Source organism: Betta splendens, chromosome 24, assembly GCF_900634795.4.
Source record: "Betta splendens chromosome 24, fBetSpl5.4, whole genome shotgun sequence".
NCBI classification, from domain to species: Eukaryota; Metazoa; Chordata; class Actinopteri; order Anabantiformes; family Osphronemidae; genus Betta; species Betta splendens.
The window spans coordinates 2,813,856-2,835,252 of record NC_040901.2 but is presented as its reverse complement, the minus strand read 5'-3'; the positions used below and the strand labels follow the sequence as shown (position 1 = coordinate 2,835,252).

The 21,397-nt window shown below is 48.1% G+C and overlaps 3 protein-coding genes across 8 annotated transcripts; 1 reads left to right on the top strand and 2 right to left on the bottom strand.

Annotated features, from left to right (window-relative positions):
• Positions 1-48: 48 nt before the first annotated feature.
• mcm9 (minichromosome maintenance 9 homologous recombination repair factor) lies at positions 49-7,691 on the bottom strand. 3 transcript variants are annotated; one of them, XM_055506235.1, is made up of 16 exons: positions 7,572-7,691; positions 6,848-6,969; positions 6,208-6,379; positions 5,939-6,104; positions 5,345-5,451; positions 4,949-5,155; positions 4,797-4,878; positions 4,495-4,695; positions 4,291-4,416; positions 3,820-3,939; positions 3,565-3,739; positions 3,180-3,382; positions 2,797-3,000; positions 2,384-2,466; positions 2,164-2,309; positions 49-1,994 (listed from the first exon to the last, which is right to left on the bottom strand). In XM_055506235.1, exons 3-16 carry the CDS (start codon positions 6,370-6,372, stop codon positions 542-544), a joined length of 3,438 nt encoding a protein of 1,145 aa, XP_055362210.1. In that variant the 5' UTR covers positions 6,373-6,379; positions 6,848-6,969; positions 7,572-7,691; the 3' UTR covers positions 49-541. The 3 variants fall into 3 exon arrangements, with proteins under 3 accessions (XP_055362210.1, XP_028996291.1, XP_055362212.1); XM_029140458.3 differs by lacking the exons at positions 6,848-6,969; positions 7,572-7,691 and adding an exon at positions 6,623-6,822; XM_055506237.1 differs by lacking the exons at positions 49-1,994; positions 2,164-2,309; positions 2,384-2,466; positions 6,848-6,969; positions 7,572-7,691 and adding an exon at positions 6,623-6,825 and having other exon boundaries at positions 2,812-3,000; positions 3,211-3,382.
• A 59-nt stretch (positions 7,692-7,750) lies between these two features.
• cep85l (centrosomal protein 85, like) lies at positions 7,751-13,430 on the top strand. 3 transcript variants are annotated; one of them, XM_029140464.3, is made up of 13 exons: positions 7,751-7,885; positions 8,363-8,512; positions 8,815-9,665; positions 9,892-9,977; positions 10,076-10,193; positions 10,268-10,435; positions 10,531-10,683; positions 10,761-10,915; positions 11,019-11,136; positions 11,217-11,267; positions 11,749-11,838; positions 12,019-12,199; positions 12,287-13,430. In XM_029140464.3, the coding sequence occupies exons 1-13, from the start codon at positions 7,837-7,839 to the stop codon at positions 12,451-12,453; spliced, it is 2,337 nt and encodes a 778-aa protein (XP_028996297.1). In that variant the 5' UTR covers positions 7,751-7,836; the 3' UTR covers positions 12,454-13,430. The 3 variants fall into 3 exon arrangements, with proteins under 3 accessions (XP_028996297.1, XP_055362225.1, XP_028996298.1); XM_029140465.3 differs by lacking the exon at positions 7,751-7,885 and adding an exon at positions 8,019-8,146; XM_055506250.1 differs by lacking the exon at positions 11,749-11,838.
• Positions 13,431-13,665: 235 nt separating this feature from the next.
• Positions 13,666-21,321, bottom strand: gopc (golgi-associated PDZ and coiled-coil motif containing). Of its 2 annotated transcripts, XM_029140469.3 has the most exons (9): positions 19,454-21,321; positions 18,418-18,582; positions 16,827-16,850; positions 15,932-16,107; positions 15,503-15,668; positions 15,333-15,428; positions 15,049-15,213; positions 14,811-14,976; positions 13,666-14,730 (listed from the first exon to the last, which is right to left on the bottom strand). In XM_029140469.3, the coding sequence occupies exons 1-9, from the start codon at positions 19,712-19,714 to the stop codon at positions 14,615-14,617; spliced, it is 1,335 nt and encodes a 444-aa protein (XP_028996302.1). In that variant the 5' UTR covers positions 19,715-21,321; the 3' UTR covers positions 13,666-14,614. The 2 variants fall into 2 exon arrangements, with proteins under 2 accessions (XP_028996302.1, XP_028996303.1); XM_029140470.3 differs by lacking the exon at positions 16,827-16,850.
• Positions 21,322-21,397: the final 76 nt, after the last annotated feature.

Here is a 21,397-nt window from a genome sequence, read left to right as displayed (position 1 = left end):
GGAATAGAATGTACAATGTTCCCAAAACATTTGCACGAAAGGAAAAAGTTATAAGGATTTTGAGCTTTACTCATTATGTTATACACACAGCTATTATTCTATAGTATTATATATTATTCCACTATTCCAGCTGTGAGAATCTCTGAGTCTCTGTAATGCCGTGTACTGGTGGGTCCTGTGTGGAGTCTGCTCTCTCCTGGTCCAGTTTCCTCTCAGCCAGGTTGGAGGCTCAGCAGCTGTAGGTGTGACCCTGGAGACAAGTCCATGGTGAACTAAAACGTCTTAGAGTCTCCAGCACTGTGCGAGCAGTGATAATAAGCACAATGATGCAAATAATAATGTACAATCTTAAAACATCTACAGGAAAAACAAGGTTTTTGTCCATGTGCCAACAGCCATGGCTTTCCTTGGGCCGTCAGCTCAGTGAACACGAAGAAAAATACGAAAAAATAACATTTTTTTTATAGAATGCTACCACATCATCAGGTTGTCGGCTGCTGAGCATCATGGTGGTATATTATTCATCGTGGCATCTGTCATTTTAGACTTTAGCTTTCTTTGAAACCTCTCGATCCCAGTCAGTGTCAAACACATCATTGCCTAAGTCCTCAGAATCAAACAGGGACAGTCCTGAGACGAGACCAGCAGTAGTTGGTGCAGGTCCCAGCTCAAAGCACTTCCTCTTCTTCAGACTGGCAGTGCTTCCACAGCCAAAGGGACCGTTACCACGACTGTGGCTGGCAGGAGCAGCAGACGGAGCCCCCTGATGGCGTACCTGTCCCCCAGGGAGCTCAGGGTCCAGGGCCCTCTTGACTTTGCCTCTTTCCTCCACTCTGCTTGGAGCCGTGGTCATGGGTTCAGTTGTGCAGGTGAATGCGAATCGTGAAAGTTTAGCCGCAGCTGACTTGGATGGAGCTGGATGGTTGGTGTTACAGGTTGAATTTGAAGCTGGGGCGCCTGCCGAGCGCCGTCCTTCAGTCTCACCACACACAAAGACTCGTTGGGCTTTACTCCCACTTTCCTTTATTCCACCTAACCTCTGTCCTTGCGCTGATTGGTCCCTTTCCACCTCTTTAACTGTAGAACAAATGGCTTGACTCCTGCCATCTCCCACCTCAGACACACTGCCTCCTCTCTTGGAGGGAGGCTGCCGCTGGTGGTGTGCCTCAGCTGCCCGTTTACTCTCTCTGCCTCCTGTGCCAGTGTGATCCCTGCCAGCCCCAGGGAGGAACGCTCCGCTGACAGAGGGAGCATCAATGTCAGGGCCTGGAGGTCTCATCTTTCTGGGTTTGAATACAAAGCCTGACAGCTTAGCCTGCAGATCTACTTGCGCATCGGCAGCCTGCTCCTTTAGTACGGTAGAAATGCTCTTGGTGCTCTCTGACTCTGATCGGCTGGGTTTACTGGAGCACAGGTTGCCTTGAACTGGGCTGTCTGATGACAGCGAGCTGCTAGTTGCAGCACCGGCCGTACATTTACTGGCTTTACCTCCTGACGCTTCTTTCTGGCCACCGCCGCCTCCTTCCTCACACTGCTGCTGTTTTAGCTCCAGTCTTCGGTCTCTGAGATTCTTAGAGACTTTCTGAATCACAAACTCGTCCCTTGCCTCCTTTTGGTTTGGTGTTTCTTTCCTGTTTTCACCAGTCCCTTTTATTGCCTTTTCCTTCTGTGAAGCATCGTCCCCATCGGATGTCAAGTTATTCCTACTGACGTTCATCTCAGTGTGCCAGTTTGGCTGTTTGACTACTGCGGACGCTTGCTGTCCAGTGTGGTTGTCCTGAGTGGATGTAACTTTAGGCGAAGTCGGATCATCTGATGACACGGATGAGGTGATGGAGTGGAACCAGTCCAGGCTGCTATCCACAGGTACTTCGCCCTTGTTCCTGGTGAGGCCACGGTGCACAGTTGGAGTGAGGGAGTCTGTGTCCTGGAGCCGATGCTGGTTATCATTTTCCATGGAATCAGACTGGGAGGTCTCTGGGGTGATTTTTAGCCTAGTGGCAGAAAAACAGCCTCATTTGGTGAGATGTTGAAACCTTCAGGCCACATACAGGTCTGTGCCAGAACTGGGTTTTACGTTGTTACCGACTGCAATGTTTTGCCAAAAATGTTTTTACATTAGACAAGGTAGCGTAAACCTTCATGGCCAGCTGTGGCACTCACCTGGCCAGTCGAGTCTGCTCCTTGTGAAGGAGCTGGGGCAGGTTCAGCCCCTCCAGCAGTATCTCACACTGGCTTTGATACTGCAGACTAGGATCAGCAGGGAATGAGGTGAGCAATGCATTCACGCTTCCCAGGAGAGCCCCACCCTAAGAAATGAAAAGCACCGCGTAGCAGTGGATGATACGACAGCATATGAGTCCTTCACTACTGTCCCTCCTACCTGCATGGAGCACTCCATCACAGAGACGGCCATGACGGCATCCTCTATGCTCACCGTCTCTCTGTGCATCAGCCTGGCGTGGGCTGGGATTTAAAGGATTCTGTGTCAATAGTGCTGCTTTAGGACATTTCCCAAGAATTATTTATTAAAGTAATGTTGAAAATCATTAGGGCTAAAGCAGCTAATTTTCTGTTTTTACTGTCAATGTAAAACGGATAGTGAATAGTGTTTATTATGCTGGCAGTTTAATCTGTTGGTTTAACTAGGCCACAGTGGGTCAGGATGGACCTGTTGCATTTACATGTTTTAAGTTTGGTCAGAGCTTCACTTTGTGACACTAGGCTTTCAGACTGACTTTGCAGTGAATCAACAGTGTTTCCATGTCAGCTGATTGGACATTAGTGTCTACTCACCCTCAGCGAGTCTGCTCAGACTCTCCAACATGCGAATAGTGGTGCGGGCGGCGTTGCGGCCGTCACTCTGCCGCTGTCTTTGGTAGTAACGCGTCAAGATGGCATTGGCCTCCTCAGACACCTGAGGCTGCAAACGTTTAATCACAGTGAAATAAGCCTTCATCTTCTCCATGGACCACAGGTTGGAGGAGTCAGTAGGTAGTCCTGCAAGCAATAACCACAGCTCAGCACATTTATGAACACAAAGAGGTGCTAAATGGCATGGTGTGTGTGTGGGGGGGTCAATTCCGTGTCTGCCATGACTACTGTACTCACTAAAATTCTGAATCAACTGGCACTGACTATATACAGTCTATTTCCTACTTCCATAGAAATTCCTCTACCTGTGTCTTCCAGTATGAAAGAAGAAATTACTCTGTCCCACTCTGGGTTCCTAGTGTCCAGCAGAACCAGAACCAGGTCAAAGCGACTCAGCAGAGGGCTGGCTAAGGCCACGTTGACCGAGAGTGCTTCGTTTGGATCGTACTGGCCTTTGGGGTTGGTAGCTGCCAAGATAGTGGTGCGAGTGTTCAGCTTACACACCATTCTGTAGAGGGAGGTGAATGGAGAGGAAAGCACACAAGAAACAGAGGAGTGATGCTGCTGCCAGAGACACAAGTATGTAAACGGGTTCAGGGCTTTTGAGGCAGCTTCCAACAAGATGTCATTCTGTCCTTCTAGGAGCCTGCTATGAGTAAGTGTGAGTGTATGTGTGTGCGCACATCCTACCCAGCTTTGGCCACACTAATAGACTGCTGCTCCATGGCTTCGTGGATACTGATGCGGTCATGTTCCTTGATGCTGTTAAATTCATCAATGCAGCACAAACCACCATCTGACAGCACCAGGGCCCCTGCCTCCAGATGCCAGTCGCCTCCATCTTTCACTGCTGCTACCGTCAATCCTTCAAAAAATGGCATGTAGAAGTCTCCATTGGGCAAAATGCTAACCGCTAAAACAGGCCTCGAGGCTAACAGAGCCTACCTGCACTTGTTGATCCTATTCCAGCTGTGAGCACAGAGCGAGGCATGATCTTAGCCGCGTACTTCAGAAACTGAGACTTTCCAGTGCCAGGGTCCCCAACCAGCAGCATGTGACACTCCCCTGGAGGAGATGACAGATAGTGTTTGTCACAAATGTTGTAATAATGAGTCCTATTAATGGTAGGGGAGTGACAGCTGAATGATGCAGAAGTGATGACAGTGATTATTTATTTTTACAATATATGTCATATGCTCTAACCACAACACCACCACCCAATAAATATTCTGTATCATCATCATTTTCTTCTTAATAATAATAAATATATATAATAATAATAATAATAACAGCTCTGACAGTTCATTTCAAACTACAGTTAAAACGATTAAAACATTGAGGTAGACCTCAAACACTGGACTGTAAAATTGTACCTAATAAAGTAACTGTGTGTTTAGTAGAGATTAAGAGAGTTACCCCTGATTTTGGTCCCAGATAAATCTATTCTTTGTACACCACCAGCCAGCACCATGGCCACTGCCAGTTTGACCACATACATGCCAAACACCTGTGGGCACAGGCTCAACAGGATCTGGTTCCTTCCTGCAGAGAGGACGAGAAAAACTGGGTGAACACAGTAAATTATAGATGTTTATGTAAAGCATGACAAATGTTTCACACCTGCTAAAGGATCGTGTTTGTAGCAGCTCCAGAAGTCCTCAAATTCTTTCTGAGCATCCTTCATGAGCAGAGCAGTTGCAGCCTGCTGGTTAGTCACTTCTATGTTGTTGGCTCGGAGGACCAGCTCCACCTCACAGCGGGAGCCGTCACGAAACGGCCTCCAGCGTTGGCACATCACCCCGTAGACAGTCACATCATCTCCTGGGAGCCAAGCAGACAGTCCAGCTTGAGGCAAAGGTCAACGCTGTGGTCAACACACGTGTGCTGCACCAGAAAAGTGCAGTGTTCCGTATAATTCTCACCAGATTTACAATTGTCCACAAGGTCATCCTCAAGAGCTACCACCATGGAACGAGGGATGCTGCCCACTGACAACCTCTGCACCTGGTGTGAACAAAGGTACGGTCCATACAGAAACAACGGGGAGCGGCAGTCTACAGTACGTGGCCCTTACCTGCTCTTGGATCTTGATCTCTTGGTAGTCCTTGCAGGCAGCAGGCTCAGATCCCCCAGATAAACAGGTGAATTTATAGGAGTTACAGCCTTCAGGATTAGGACAGGTCACCGGCGGATCGATAGTGTAGAACTGGTCAAAATCTGCCTGTGCTGTGAAAACATGACGACACTTTGCACACATGTAATCACGCTGATACTCCAGCACCTACAAGAGACGGAGGAGACATTAAAACATAAATAACATCCAGACACACAAAGGTCATCAAAGGTTATTACAGCCCATGTACTTGTCTGTGTGTAAACACATGTTCCGTTTGTGTACATGACTCATTTAAAAGCTCCTAATGATACATGCATAGGTGAAAATATAATCATTTGTTTCATGTGCTGTTACCTTGGCAACACTAGTCCGTATAACAGTACCAGTGACAGACAGAAAGTGTCCAACATCTCTGGACCTGGGGATGGTGTCTCTGGTCAACTCTGGACACACGGGCAGACCTGAGTACATAGGAGCCATAAGGTTCAGAATGGGTTATGATGCCGTCTCATCTCCAGTATAGCACCAGCTTAAAGCAGCAAACTGTGGCAGGCACCCACAGCCATATCCTCCTCCTGCAGGTTAGCAGTGTGCATGTTAATACAGCCTTGCTGTGGACCACAGTTCAGTGTCTGTGCTTCTGGCAAGTCTGCAAAACTTAGCGCCATCTTAAATCCTATTTTCTATATAGACTTCTTTTAAGCTCACTTTTCTTAAATTTCAACCTGTCTTGTTCTTTTTTTTTTAAACAAACCATAACCCCAATGCTGCAAATCTTTACACGTGTGTCTCTACATTCAAAATTCATTAAACTATTAATCCCAGAGGGGAATTATGGTTGCATATTTAGTCTCCTCAAACACACTGCTGTCACTGACATATTGTATTAAACACACATATCACAACAGTGACAGCTCTGAGCAACATGTGCTCAGATGGATGTCTAACCTGTAATGCGGGCATGGAGCGTGTGCCTCAGTCCCTGCTCCTTGGCTCGTGGTGCTGTGTGGTGCTCTGGAGATGCTTTCTCTAGGAGCTCTATGGCCGATCTGTTGAGCACCTTATCAAACACAGCCAGGACGTCTGTGGGATAGGCAATGAAGAAGTCCCCCACCTGATGCCACACATTACCGGCGTCAAACACACAAATGGACGGTGAACATGGAACATGTACATTTTGAGATCTAAAGTATGAATCGTAGTCATAGTAGTGTCACCTCCATACTGGCTTCAAACAGCGTCATGGCATTAACTACAACTGCCTGGTGCATCTCCTCAGTGCTGTCTGCCACGAGCTGCAGGATGTCAGCGCAGTGGTGCTCGGCCACATAGGCTTCAAACACCCGGCCCAGTAGGGCCTCTTGTTCTGGGCTGAGCGACATGGAAGACCTGGCAGATAATGGTGGAGCATCTGATCATCGTTTAAGAACAGTAAACATAAAGGCCTAGTATCGGCCCAGCAGATGCTACAGTCCTTGTTGTCTAACTTTAAATCAAACTTAGAAAACTTTTTTTCTTTTAATTAACTTATTTTCAGTTAGCAATAAGTCGCTGGACCAGACAAACTGTAAACACACAATCGTGACTAACAAACATCAGTGGCAACAGGAGTGAAGGAGCCAAGATACAAACCTGAAATACGCGCAAAGTCGGCGAATAAATAGAAAAAGGAAAGAGGACCAGCGCTTAGTCAGAGCGCTAACGCTAACTCGGCTGTCATCGCTGTCCGGGTTCCGACCCTAATTAAAGGCTTCGCTCACCCTGAACTCACAGAACCCAACTCATGCTGCCGTAATGGCGTAAACACAGATTGTGTTGCGCGGGCTTCAGTTCGACCGGAAAACTTCCGGAACTCACCCGCGTCACGTGACTTGACGAAGCCAATCGGAAGGCATGACAGAGACAGACGCGGTGGACAGCGGCCCCGAATCATGGTCCCAGCAGGAGAGGAAACGCTTAGACCTGGTATAAGAAAACCCCTGCAAAGCCAAACACCGATTTAATTTATTTATTCATTTTATCCGTTTAATTGTTGTCAATAAAATCATTGGTCCAACCCTAACTACAATGACACTAGCGACCACTGGAACCAGGCTAAAACTTGCAACACATCTCAGTAATTTTCACTTATGTAGAATAGGAAATTAGTTAAAAGGCTACACAGTTAAATGACCTGGCATCATCTGTGGCAGTAGTTTATAAAGTAATACCTCAAAGGAAATTATTTCTAATAAATACAGAAACAGGTTTCATCCCACAAGAATTCCCAGACTTTGATGAGCGAGTTACTCAAAAAACTTCACAGTAAAATGATATTTTGTGTAGAAGGATTCGATGAAGTGCTCGGTACTACCATAAAGCAATTGTGTTTTATGAGTGAGAAATTATAGAGACACACAGTATATATTATGTTACCATGTCAAAAATTGTGCGTTTAGCTGTAATTACGCCGTTCTACGCTACAGTCTCACTGCTCTTCTTGGTGGTCGCAACGCGTTTACCGTAAGCATCGAACGAATCGCGCACTAAACTATAGCGACGGCCATCCTGACCCCGTTAATGCGAACGGCGGCTCGCTGACCCGCATTCTTATTCTGGGCCGTGCCGTGCCGTGCTTTGTCGTGCCGTGCCCCGTTGGCAGTACTGCGGCTGGATTGCGCTGGTTGCGTTAACTGGCTTCACGCCAGAGGACGCTCATTGTTCCCACTCTTGAGGAAGGGTTTAAACGTCTCTGCCGTCATGTGAACCGTACACTGCGTGGTTCGGCCTGGGTTTTTCTGGGTTTCTGGGTTTCTGCCTTTTGTCCTCATCCCCGCTGGTGCTGCTTTAAAGGCCGCCGTCACAGAATGTGGAGCAGAAGTGATCTAGAGGATGGATACGAGTCTAACAAGACGGGTAAGATAACGGTCCGCCAGCTAGCAGCTAGCAGCTAACATCTCCCCGTTGTGAGCTGGGTTCGGACCCGAATCGGACCCAGACGGGCCTGAGACATTAGGGTTAGCGAGAGGACGAACCGAGCCTCTTCTTGTGCACGTCATGGTAATATTTAATGTCGAACGCCGAAACTAACGGACGAACTGCTATTAAACCGTCGCCTTCATAAACTCAGACCATGAATTTGACTGGTGATGATAGGAAACACCTGATTCTGTGCAGGTATTTGTATAATACTGTGTGTGTGTGTGTGTGTGTGTGTGTGTGTGTGTGTGTGTGTGTGTGTGTGTGTGTGTGATACGTTCATGGGTCTGTCACACTGGCTAGTAACAGTGGATCTCTCCTCCACCAGCGTCTGTGTCAGAGACGTTAGTGACTGATTCCTGCCTCAGTGTCAGCTGTCTGAAAACACGCTGGTGACAGAACGTTGTGTTCCAGGTTCTGGTGGTTCTGGCGCTCCTGGATGGGTCCCCGGCCATGACTGTACCTGGCTCAGCAGCTCCCACGGCCCCGGTGGACGCAGGCACAGCACTGTGTCAGACAGCGGCGACACCGGCATCGGCACGTACTGCTCCGACAGCGTGGAAGGTAAAACACGCAGCTGTTGTTCACTGTTTGAAAGAAAGTTAAAGCCAGAACCAGCACATCTTGTCTGAGTGGAAGCTCAGCTGTGCTGAAGAGAAGCTTTTAGCTTCAGGTCGACCAGAGCCCTGTGTCATTTCCGCTTAGGTCACCACAAGTTACGGTAAACAAGCAAAGACTCCCGGTCACACAGAGTTGAAGGGAAGCTCTTGCTAATATCGACTGTTACACAGTAAAAACCAACCTGACCGTGTTGTAATGTTGACATACGTGTCGTGACCTCTCCCCGGTCTCGCGTCCCCCCCCAGATGACTCCAGCTCCAGCACCACGCCGCTGTCTTTTCACCCACTAAGCCAGCATCACCCGGCCCATGAGGATGACGGCGCCCCCGTGGTCCACGTCATGCCGTCTCCAGCCTCCTCACCCAGCAGCAGTATCCGCGTTCCAGCCTCACCCAGCAGCACATGCCGCTTCAGCAGGTCCTGCCAGCTGCTTGCACCAGCTGTGTCTCCCCTCAGTGCCCCGAGCTGTCTGGACATGAAGGACGGTCGGCCTATTCGGAGGTGGTCCTCTCTCACCAAATTGTCATCGGGGACTGATAGGAGCTGCCCTAGGACATCAGGCTATCACTACGTCCCAGGTTCTCAGGGCTCCCTGGACAGAAGTCTGAGGCTGGGCTACAGAAAGGAGCCCATCGGTTCAAATGTGGACTTGTATTTACCTTTGTCCTCCTCTATGCACTGCCACAGCCTGCTGCAGCGCTCCCCAGGCGCTGGCCCCTGCTACCGATACAACCACGGCAGCAGGTCTCCATTGGAGACAGGCCTTTCTCTGTCCTCAGCTCTGTCCTCGCCAGTGAAACATAACGGTTTGGACATGAGCTACAGTGCTTTGCCAGAATCTAAACTGACCCAGGCAGGTGGACATGTGTATGGCCTCTGCCTCCCCCAACAGGCAGACTCACCTCTGGCTCAGCAGGTTGACAGAGGCTCCCCAATCCAGCCTGCGCTTCGCACTCAAATGTGGCTCACTGAGCAGATGGAGTACCGGCCCAAAGCAGAGCACAGTCAAATCAGTGGCACTGGGACAGAGGGCTGTGCTGGAGATGGGCCATCGCTATGGCAACAGGGGCATCTGCACGATTCAGGGCCTAACCAGGTGACAACATTGAATTATTGATAGAAATATGTCTATTTATTCTTGTATTGTTTGTTATTTCTAATTTAAATCATTTTCATACACATTGGTTTTAAATTTCCCTTCGATGCACTTGAAATTTGATCATCAAATAATAATTGGATTGTGTTTTTGTTTTGTTTTGTTCTTTAATTAGATTATTGCTAAGACACTCAATCATTACATAATGCCATTATGTCTATGTCAGATGCTGTTGGGGACGTCCCTTCCTGTCAACACTCTGGTCAAAGTCAAAGAAGGGCTGCTGAGACAGAGAGAGCTGGAGATCGACCGGTACCGACACACTCTACATGCTCGCTAGATTAGATTATAAGGGGCAAGAAATGCATACCACGTATCCAGAGTCATAGTCACTGGGTTGTGTGTTGCAGACAAAAGCAGCAGATCCTGCAGCTTCACGCTCGGATCAGAGAGAACGAGCTCAGAGCCCAGCAGGTCCTGCAGGGCCACAGGGGCTGCTTTGACGACCCCTATGTCCTGAACACCAAGGTAACGCTGCAAGAACGTGCTCATTCGTAACTTCGTGATCAGAATAAAAGTGACAGGTGGTGTTTGGCCAACAGGAATCGGTATTGAGGACGCCCTGCAAACAGCCGCCTGACAGGCTGTGCTGTGATGAAGACGTTGGTCGGAGGCTGGCAGTGGCCGAACTGGAAGTCTTTCACTTGAATGAGTTTTTTAAGCAAGTCACCCAAAAACACACAGAAGACATGAAAAGACTGGAGGAAAAGGTACAGGAAAAAAATCCTTTCAAAAACTCATTTGTCAACATGTATGACTTTCTGTAGCTGACATGGTAAGAACTCTATTTAAACATACACCACAGATAAAAACAAGGGACCGCTACATCACCAGTCTGAAGAAGAAGTATCAGAGAGAGAACGAGCAGAACCAAGAGAAGCAACAGCGCATCGAGACGCTGGAGAAGTATCTGTCTGACCTGCCAACGCTGGACGAGGTGCAGGTCCAGGCCCAGCAGGTGAGTTACCCGGAGTCTCACTGACGTCACGCCTGATGGGCTCTGCCCCGACACACTGTGCATGTGTGTGAGCTCAGCAGGAGGAGGTTCAGCAGAAAGCCAAGCTTCTGGAGAAGACAGTGTCTCAGTTACAGAAGAGTCTACAGGAAGGATGTGCTCGGATGGAGGAGAAAGACTTCAGGATGGAGATGCAGGCTAAGAGAGAGAAGGAGCTAATGGCGTCTGTGCACAGGTAAATGAGAAGCTACTGTAGCTGGTTAGTTGGAAGCATTGAGCTCTGCCACCTCTTCAGTTCGGCCTCAGATTTATTCATTGAACGTGTCGCCTTGGTGAAGCCTGCAGCAGAAGGTGCAGCAGTGCTTGGACGATGGGGTGAGGCTGCCCATGCAGGACCTGAAGCGGCTGGAGGAGGAGAACGCTGAGCTTCTGGAGCAGCAGGACCACAGCAGCAGGGTAACCACTGCCTAAACACTCACATGTACACGTGTAGAAGGAACCCGGTTAACAAGTTGGTCATCTCTGCTTCCCACCAGCTGATCGAGCAGCAGAGAGAACACATCGAGCGACTGACCTCACAACTAGCGGTAAGATTCTAGGCTCGATCTGTGCACGTTCTCCAGACCACATGACCCACGAGGACCCGCTCAGCCGTGGTACCGTAAGAGTCTGTAGGGAGAAATAGAAGCTCTTGGTTCTCGGGTAGTTTTGAGTTCAGAACCATTCAGCTCTGAGGGCAGAGAACCAGCAAGGACCTACGTAGAGCCACAGATCCACTTCATTACTTCATTGTTTTACCTTGTGCTGACTACTCACAATAGTAGAACCAGCTGTTTGAACTGACAGCCACAGAACTGGTGCCATGAGGCAGGATCCTCATGTCTTTAACAGCTCCTACTGATTACCTAGATCAGGTGTGTTCACTCAGTCAACAGCTGGATAAGCTAACACACTGACACACCTGTTCAAGGTAATCAGCAGAGAGATGGAAAACCAGCAGGGACGCAGGCCCTAAAGAACGGCAGTTAGACACGTGGCCTAGAGAGTCATACTCTGTGCATGTTCTAGGCCGCCAACACAAGACTGCAGAAGAAGAGAGGCCCTCATCACGGACCACAGCGCCACCAGGAGAGCCTGGTCTCACCAGCTGTCCCACAGGTATCGGTGCTTGTAGTGGGTCCTTAATGAAATGTGACGACTTCCTGAACACAGCTCAGATGATAGAAAGGTTATAATGAAAGCTGAATCATTTTGCGGATTATAAAGGAAATGGCCTCACCATTCCTGCTCCTGGATGGGCGTCACTGCTCAAGTATGTGCTCTGGGTTTCTCACTCAGCCTTGGCAGGTGGACGATGGGCCGCTGGTGCGTCCCGTCCCCCATGTAGAGATGCCGGAAGTGAGCCGGCTGCTGAAGGAGATGTCCCTGTGTCTGCTGGACCTGCAGGCTCTCTGCAGCATCCTGGCTCAGAGAGCGCAGGGGAAGGAGCCCAACCTGTCTCTGCTTCTGGGCATGAAATGTATGTGCACAACACACTCTCCCATCCACGGACGCCGCTCTGTAGTAATGGTTCAAATATATCGTTTTTTCTGTGCTGTCTGTCCAGCTGTGAGCGTTTCCGCCGAGGAGAGTGACTGCAGAGAGGCTGTGGAGGAGGAACTGCGCTACAAGCTGCTAGAAGTCAGCCAGCTGAGAAGAGACATAGACGAGCTGAGGAAAAGCATGTCCGAGCGCTACGCGCAGGGTAAAGCTGACAGCTGTGTCTTCCAGTGACTGGTCCGTCCTGCTCCCATGACCGTCTCATACACACCTGTGGCCAGTGGCCAGTGGGGTGCACAGGGATGTAGGAGACCACGTGTGTGCTGCGAGCGCTTGACTTTGGTCTATCCTCCTACAAACAATGTGGCCCACAATCACGCTGCAGGGTTTCAGTGCAGCTGGATCAGCAGCTGGAGGAATGTAGGGAGAGGTTTCCCTTATAATCATTTCTAATCAAAGACCACACCTAAGAGACGTGAAGCCTCCATCATCTGAACCTTCCCTGGGTGAGCAGCCAGGACAGGTCAACCGTCCGTCACGGGGCCCCACAGTGTCCAGAGGAAACCAGAGAGAACCCACACAGAACATTGCCCATCAGACCTCACTTTAAAAGAGGAACGTGACATTCTGGCTGCATCTGCTACATGAAAGAGTTTAGTCGAGCCATAACTAGCTAATATGATGCATATGAAGTAGTGTCAAACACCTGTTACTGTAACTGCTGATATGAACTCTGCAGGCTTGCACCACTTGCCTATAACCTACAGGAAGATAAAGCCTTCAGCTATGTTCACACACCAACATGTTGTTTAAGGCACTTTAATTTCAGCATCTCCACTTAACCACAAGCACATCAGACTTCATGTTTTCATGCTGTTACTCTGAAATGATTTTTCTGAGTTGCTTTTTTGATCTCAGCATCCTCGTGTCGCTGCTGTCTGTGGTCGGCGGGTGCAGTAAATGCTGCAGGCTTAACAGCACAAACAAACCGTCAAACATTTTGATCTGCATGTTTTAACCAACACCATCTTCTGGTGCTGGCATATATTCAGTCCGCTGTGAACGATGCAGCGAGCCACTGGTTGGCTCATTTGTCTGCATAAGATACTGTTTTACTGCCGAGCTCCATGAAAACCAAAGGCATGTTCACATCCAGTCTTTATAGAGCCATTGTGTTGGTTCAGCCAGCAAATAAAACTATTTTTGATAGATTTCTTCTGTCAAAACATTTCTTACTGCTAAAAGGCTTTGTTGTTGGCCGCTTGGCGGAGAAGTGAGGTTGTGTGTATGGTCGGACGAGAAGAGATGGAAGAGAACAGTGAAACCCAGATCTGCTTCTGATCTGCTCAGGCAGCAGCTCATCTCTTTGGCTTTTGAATCTTTTAATTAATAAATGAGAAAATCAAAAACAAGCTGACAGCAGACAAACGGGTGAGGCACAACCACTTACAAACCAAATCAGAAGAAAACTTTATTTAAAGGCTAAATAAACGGTTTAGGTCAAACACATTACTCATAGAGGTGCACTTCACACATGACAAACAGCTGGGCGCCATCAGGTGTTGGCCTCTGCCAGGGACGCTGGAGAGGAGTGTAGGATTTGACGTGTAATCGTCATTAAAAATCCAAAACATAAAAGAATACGTGTAAGAAAGACCCACACTGAAAAGATGCTTGTTCTCAGGGATGTGAGGTCATAGTGTCACTGTGTGATGGGACCATGAGAGAATATCTACCCTACAGCCACCACCTGATTAATAGGACACAGCACAGGGCAGCCACACGCTAAAATAACAAGCTGCAGTCACTGCAGTAATTACAAGTTCTTGGACAGTTCGGGGCAGAATGTTAGAAGAGACGCTGTTTCAAACAGCTGCATGGCCTTGTCCACTTTGCTTTACTGAATGCTGCCTGCTGGAGGACGATGATACCTCTTCCAGAGGTTGGGGACAAGACGGTCCAACCCTGTTCTACACCACACTCGCAGACACCAAACTAAATGAGGGCTCTACCAGAAAAGGAACGGTCAGGTTAAATGCATAGCTAGAAGAAAATTCAGTCTTTCAAACGTCCATGTTCCTTAGAATATTACAGTATTTATACATTAGTTGAGAGTTTTTTAATTTCACATCAATGGTCATTAAAAACTTTTTTTTAAATTTAATTTCTGTGTTCGACCACTTCCGGGGTCGTTAGAAAGTTGCAGAAACCGCAGCAACTAAATGCTCTAAAAACACTGTAAGCAATGTCACTGCTTCATCCCCAATCATTGCCACATGCCCAAGCTAAACCCCAACGCCACACCCCTGCACATCTAGAGGAAAAGGGAAAACACGTCTGTGTTGATATTCCCTTGTCCGTAGGTCAGGGTCTGAGACAGTCCCACTCTGAGCCTCTAGGAGGAGCCGTCGGCCTCGGCTGCTTTTGAAGGGGTTTCCTCTGAGGGCGTCTCACTGGAGATGCCAGCGTCTCCATTCTCTGCTCCGTTGCTCAGTGTCATCTTCTCCAGAGCTGCAGTCGGACAGGCCACATGTGATAAGCAACCAAACACCAAGCACCTTTCCCTGAAGCTCGTTAGCGGCGTCGCCTACCCTGCAGCGATGCGGAACTGTTGCTAGGTGGCGCCGTGCTGCTGTCCTCCAGCTCGTCCAGGTACAGCCTGTAGCGATGGCCGCTGTCGTCTTCATACTCCACGTTCTCGTCGTCGCTGTCCACCTCTGGAGCCACGTACACCACCTCGAACTCGATCTGTCCTCGCTGACACAGACAACCAGGGTCAGGACTCGGCCCATGCTACTCACCGAGCCGTGTCAACGCAGCATGTGCTACCTGCTGGGACAAGATGGTGACAGCCTCCTTGTGTTTGGCGTCTCGCAGATTGATGCTGTTCACAGCGAGGATAGCGTCTCCAACATGAAGACCCCCACATCTGTCCGCAGGCTGACTTGGATGGATCTCTGAAATTAGAATGGGAACGCCGTGCTCCTTGCCACCCTGACAGGAACCGGCATCAGGCAGTTAGCTCACTGAGAGCTCTACCCTCTGGGTGAGAAATGTACTACCTACACCCCACACATGTGGAGCTCTGACTCAAACAAGCGGTGACTTCTTACTGTAATGGAGATTCCGAGCCCCTCGTGGTCCTCTTTGACCAGCACCACCTTTCTGATAGGGCCGACTCCCTGGGTCTTCTTTAGCATGTCTGGGTCCTGCAATGACAATAACAGACTCAGAGGCATGAACGGACGAGATCACCCGTCTACTGTGTGGCCTTCACACTCACATGCCCCACAGGGGAGGGGAGCGGCTTCTTAGGGTCGTTGCGTCCTCTGCACGCTCGGATCACAGTCTTGTGGCGGTGCAGGTGAATCTCTGCCTCCAGCTGGTTCCACAGCTTGTCGTGTGCCGGCCCTTTCATGTCGCGGCCCAGTAACTGGATCTGCTGCACCCTGGAAGACAAACCAAGGACACCAAGGACAATCTATTAGCCTGTTGCTCAAGATCTAACTAAGTCGTTTCCATGGCAACGTAGACAGAAACTTTGCCCCCTCCACCTACTGGGGACAGCTGAGGTCTTTGCCACCTGACTATAGCTTCAGACACTGGGCTGTGGGACAAAGATTTGGATGCTGGGTTTGCCCACAAATTATTTTCATGCCTTCAACAAACCATGTTCCTGTTAACGCTCTGGTGAAGAGCTTCAGCTTCTTACCTGCCAGCAAGCTCTTTGTCCAAGTATTTGGCAGCGAGCCGGGCTCCATACACCTCGGCCTGCAGTACTGCCATGTGCCTGCGAAGGGCCTCGTTCTCCTTCTTAAAGAGCCGCACTTCAGCCTCCAGCCGAGCTTCTGCTAACTTCTCCTTCTTACTAGCTTCGAGCTCCTGTTCCTAGGAAAGCACATTATATGTCAGCGTCCACACAGGTCAATCTGTGCGAGCAGAATGAGAAGAGCAGGTAGGGTTTACTGTGATGTGCTGTGCTGTATGTGATGGTGTACAGAATGAAACTTAAATGTAGTAGAAAACAATAAGAAACAGCAACTGTCTGGACAGAACACATTACAGATGGAGGGTGAACTCTGAGTCATGAGCGGGTTGTTACCAATACTTGTTTGTAGAGACACGATAGGTGAGAATTGGAACAATGCTGTTGGTGATGTTAGGACGCTGTTCACTGAAGGCGTGACAGTCCCATGCCGACTCATCACCAGCACCATGTTTGTCTAAATTAATGACTAACCACCACTAGAACAGGCTGACCTCTATTAATGCTAGACCTGTGATGCATGTATGTGTATCCCTGATGCTGGTAGGAGAGGGGCAGACACAGATTGATGCCCTGCAATCCCCATATGTGGTAAAGGAAGCACATGTAGGCTGCACTGACCTGAATGAGGAACTGAAAATGTCAAACATACACAGATGTAATGCAAATGGGCTGTTGACAGGGCTTAGCGACCGGCTGTCGTAAGACAGCAATGATGCATGTCTTCTCTTCAGTCCTGTTTATGACTAGTTGTGTCAAGTGTAGCTGATTCACAACCTACATTGAATCCAAACATTTTAGAATCGTAATATCTTCAAATCACACCCATAGAAAAACTTACCATCAGTTCCAATGTTGGTGCAGGCTTTAGGAGGAAAGGAAGAAGAGAGAAGTCACGGATTAGAGAAACTCTGCTTGCAATGCAACAGAATTAGTGAGTATCTTAATCACTCAATACAATTTGTACATGCGAAGTGGAGGGGTGTTAAAGAAAGCACTGGAAGCAAAGGCAGAGCAGGAGCAGTTAGTGTACACAGGTGCAGTCTGGTGTCTCTGGTGGAGAGGCTCGGCTGAAGCAGTCTTGAGCTACAGGGCTGTACGAATGCTTTTAGAAACTCCCAGTGGAGCTCTGCTTCACACGCCGACAGTGTCACAAAGCCTGAGCTCAGTGATCTGTCCTGAACCTGACAAGCTAACAGGATGTCGTACCCAGAGGTTGGGTCCGTTGGATGCTTTGCTGGTACTTTCCCGGTGCTTGCCTTTGACAAAGACCTATGGAACATCACCGGCTCCGTTGAATAAACCAGTGTTAGAGAGCCAGTCTTTAGTCTTTAAAGTGCACTTCCATCTTTTAAGATAAAAGTTTGAACTACAGCATTCTACCCGAACGCCAAAATTATCACTTGTGCTCAAATCGACAAAACCTGATGTCAGCAGAGTTCGCCATATCGAACTTTTGCTCTGGAATCGTGACTATTTCTGCATAAAACTAACCTGATGGTGTTAAAGCAAGTCCTTGGGCAAATTAACTCACTATATGTGCCACTATAATCATAACCTGGATTATAAGAATCATAACCTGGATTTAAAGAATTTAACCCAAAAATGCCACTACATTATATCTCATAGTTCTTTTTTCATTCTCTACTCTCTGTTGAACACCTTGTCTCTTTGAGTGCTTTTTCAACTGCTGATCGACTGAACACACCTGATCAACCTAGTCAGCAATAACTGGAGCATGGAGAGTTGAAAATGCAGCAGAGCAGTGGCCCTGGAGGACCAGGATTGGACCCTTTGGTCTACACAGTGTGTCATGGTGTGTTCAACTTTGCTACAGTAGCACTGACAAAACAGACACAAATAAAAGCTGAATGCTGGTTTTACATTACCGTTCAAATGTTTGGGGTCACTTAGAAATGTCCTTATTTTTGACAGAAAGGCACTTTTTTTTGCAATGAATGATTCAGAAATACACTGTTTACATCACTAATGTGTTAACGACTATTCTAGCTGCAAATGTCTGGTTTTTGCTGCAATATTTACTTAGGTGTATAGAGGCCCATTTCCAGCAACTGTCACTGCAGTGTCGTAATGGTACAATGTGCCGGCTCATTGCGTCAGAAGGCCCAGATTACTAGATTACCTCAACAAATTAACATCTAGAATGCCAAAGGCCTGCAATTCTGTGATTGCTGCAAATAGAGGACTCTTTGACGAGAGCAAAGTTTGAGGATTAAAAAAATGATTTCAAATACAAATCATTATTTTTAACCTTTTTAATGAGACTATATTTTCCATTCATTTTACAACTCATGCTGGTAAATAAAAGTGTGACTTTTAATGGAAAACACAAAATTGTCTGGGTGACCCCAAACTTTTGAACGGTAGTGTACCTATTCTAAATGTGGTGCACAGCATCTCCTCCTACCTACCAGTCTGCCTTTAATGGTGTCAGAGTCCTCAGCTTGGCCTTGCTTGGCATGGAGCTGCAGCTGGAGCGTGTGAAGCTGCAGGAGCTGATCGTGGACCTCCTTCTCTAGAGCTGCCCGCTCAGCCTTAGCGTCGGTCAGCTCAGAACGCAAGTCCACCAGCTGAGCCTGGAGGAGAGATGAAGGTAAGATGAGAGGTAGAAAGTAGAATATAACACAGCACAGCACAACACAGACTAATCGGATTAGTAATTTGCCTGATTAATAACAGTAATACTTAATAGACAGATAGACAGATAGGGAGAGAAAGTGCCGTAATTGGATGAACTAATGCATTAATAACCACAATGTTTAAGGTTCAACAAGACAAAGTAACGTTTATGCATTGCCTTCCTAAAACCAGGGGGACTGGAATAACCCGTTTCAGCACTGTTGTTGTCTTCATTAGATAACAACCAGTCTAAAGCTCCAGAAGCTGGACATTGTGCCGGTCCTTCAGCCGAAGCAGTAATATATGTCTCACACAACGGGAAAATGGCTTCAGACCCTTGATACAATGAGCAGAACTCACATGCTGAACCCGGTCAGACCACATTCTAATTGTATTTCTAGCTGGAACCTTTAATGGGACCAACTGGACTTACTGGAGTAACCAGGGTTCGATCAGCAGGACTGAAACCCCTCCTGTGGTCAGTCAGTGGATAAAGCAGCATTTCAAGGCTGAAACCTCGGTGAGGTTTAGATGACAGTGTTCTCTGCTTGCACAACTTCTATCCAAACAATGTTTATTGGGTCTTTTTAGCACCATGTCCGGGTTTGACTACTCTTCAGAGCCTATATGACCTGTATCCGGGCTTGGTCCCGCTGTGACCAGTAGTGATGACATCTACATGTGACCAAGGTGTTCATGGGGTTAATTGACTCAGCTGATGATGCTCATCCATCAGGACACGGTAACATTGTTATTTACCAACACGCCGGCCACTCCCATCCTAACCAGCATCAGTCCCACCATCACACAGCACGTCACGCCACTAACCTCCAGTTTATGGTTCAGCTGAAAAACCGTCTGGGTTTTGTGGCACAGCTGAGCGAAACAGGAACTGAGGCTGGTCATCTTCTGACGGCCCTCGTACGTGATGTCGACTTGATCTGGGTCTATGTCTCCCAGCAAGAGATCGACGTCCACGAAGGCCTTGTCGAACTCTTTCTCCAGGACTTCGAGCCACCGGAACATGGACATTCCGGGTCCGAGGCCCGAGCTCTGGCCCGCCGGGGAGCATCCTGTCGACGCGGACATGGCTGACTACTTGAAGCACCACAGAGCCCGAGCGTTAGCGTTAGCCTGTTAGCTAACTTTGACGGCGAGGAGCCTTACCTCGGCTACTCTATATTCAATACGTCCCCCCTAATCCCCACGTAACTACCACTGAACTAACCCGCGAAGACAAGCGCGAGCTGCGGTAGCACAGGACTCAAACCGCGTCCAGTTATTCCTGTCCAGAAGAGCCCGACCAGGAAGTTACACATCAGACCCCGACTGCAGCTGCAGCGTCTGCGTGACAGACGGGCGGCAGGGAAAGCAATCGATAGCAGAGCAGCGCACACGAACACGAAAGGAGGAACACGGAACTGTTATGACAACAAACGGAGAGAGGAACTACGGAGCTGGCGTTATTATTTTATGTAACAATTTATTACCTTCAATTAACTTATCTGTACTTTAGTAAAGAAAGGTAGATGGAATGTAGTAAATGCCTTCCTGATATGTAAATTGTTACACGCAGTAGGAAAAAAAACACTGAATTACGACTGGTGTGAATGTGCAATAATAATAATAATAAAACAAAAAACGGAAGGAAACTAACAATGGTTCTTTTAGTTGTTTCCCCAAACGTTAAACCAACACCTTTTAAACTATGGCAAAAAAATCATCACTTAATATATCAAATACATCTCATTGCTGTGTCTCAGCTTGTTATTGAGAGCTGGCACGAGGAGGGTCAGGGCTGCAGGGGAAAGAAGCAGGTTTGGGTGGTAGTTGAGTAAGTCCAGTCTTTATCATTTCTTTATGCCTGACTGAGGAGGGAAAGGAACTGAACATGCTGTTGGCTTCGCAAGAGAAGTTGGACTGGTGACACATGGATCCTGTGTGGATACAGTGCAGCTGGCGACTGGTCTGCTGATGCTGCTCCACTCTGCCTCAGATGTTCGGTTAATGTTCGGTTCAGGTGCAGCCTCCTCTTGCATTTCCTCTGGCAACGTGTCTGTGAACCAGGCGCTCTGCCCTATACTGGAACCTCTCCTCAGCACCGCACCTGGACCTTTGCTGGCTGCTTGTCCAGTTTCATCTCATGCCTTTACTGAGGATGTTTAGAGCAGGTTAAGAATGCCTCGAACAAATGAGTGACTCATTGGGTTTGACTCAATGAGTGACTCATTGTTTCTACAGCACCACCATCTACTTACAGCCACACGATGTTCTGGACTCTGATCAGACTATGGCACAAACCTTATTGTGGAGAGAAAGAACTGAGACAAGTTGGTGGGTCTGTGCCAGATTCTCAGAAACAGTCTCCATCCATTCTGTTTTCACTTTAAGTGCAGTAAAAATGACAGTAGTGCATAATCTAGTACATCCTCCACACATAATAATAATAATTGAACTTTTTTGATCCCACATTGGGGAAATTATTCTCTGCATTTTTACCCATCCCCTGAGGGAAGCAGGGGGCAGCAACAGTGTGGGGCCTTGGGAGTTAGTGCCAGGTGTCTTACTCAAGGACACAGCTAGTGCTCTGTTGGGCTTTAAACCTGAGACCTTCCACTCCCCAAGCCAACGCTCTATCAACTGAGCCATCACTACAGCAGGTGTTGCAAGTTCTACTAAAACCAGTAATATCACATTTCCTTTGCTTAGCTTGTTTAGCTGCCATGAAGTGAGTCAGCATCTACTGAGGAGAGTGAATGTGGAAGGCAGGTG

Bases quoted from the DNA above. Each gene is read 5' to 3' on its own strand.
- gopc (XM_029140469.3), bottom strand. From the start codon at position 19,714: ATGTCCGCGTCGACAGGATGCTCCCCGGCGGGCCAGAGCTCGGGCCTC. The intron at 16,108-16,826 runs GTAAGTTTTTCT...GTGCTTTCCTAG, and splicing joins CACCAACATTGGAACTGATG to GAACAGGAGCTCGAAGCTAG. The intron at 15,669-15,931 runs GTAAGAAGCTGA...TTTGTCTTCCAG, and splicing joins GACAAAGAGCTTGCTGGCAG to GGTGCAGCAGATCCAGTTAC.
- cep85l (XM_029140464.3), top strand. From the start codon at position 7,837: ATGTGGAGCAGAAGTGATCTAGAGGATGGATACGAGTCTAACAAGACG. The intron at 8,513-8,814 runs GTAAAACACGCA...GTCCCCCCCCAG, and splicing joins CTGCTCCGACAGCGTGGAAG to ATGACTCCAGCTCCAGCACC. The intron at 10,684-10,760 runs GTGAGTTACCCG...GTGTGAGCTCAG, and splicing joins TGCAGGTCCAGGCCCAGCAG to CAGGAGGAGGTTCAGCAGAA.
- mcm9 (XM_055506235.1), bottom strand. From the start codon at position 6,372: ATGTCGCTCAGCCCAGAACAAGAGGCCCTACTGGGCCGGGTGTTTGAA. The intron at 5,156-5,344 runs GTAACAGCACAT...CGTCTCTTGTAG, and splicing joins TACGGACTAGTGTTGCCAAG to GTGCTGGAGTATCAGCGTGA. The intron at 2,467-2,796 runs GTGAGTAGACAC...TTTAAATCCCAG, and splicing joins TCTGAGCAGACTCGCTGAGG to CCCACGCCAGGCTGATGCAC.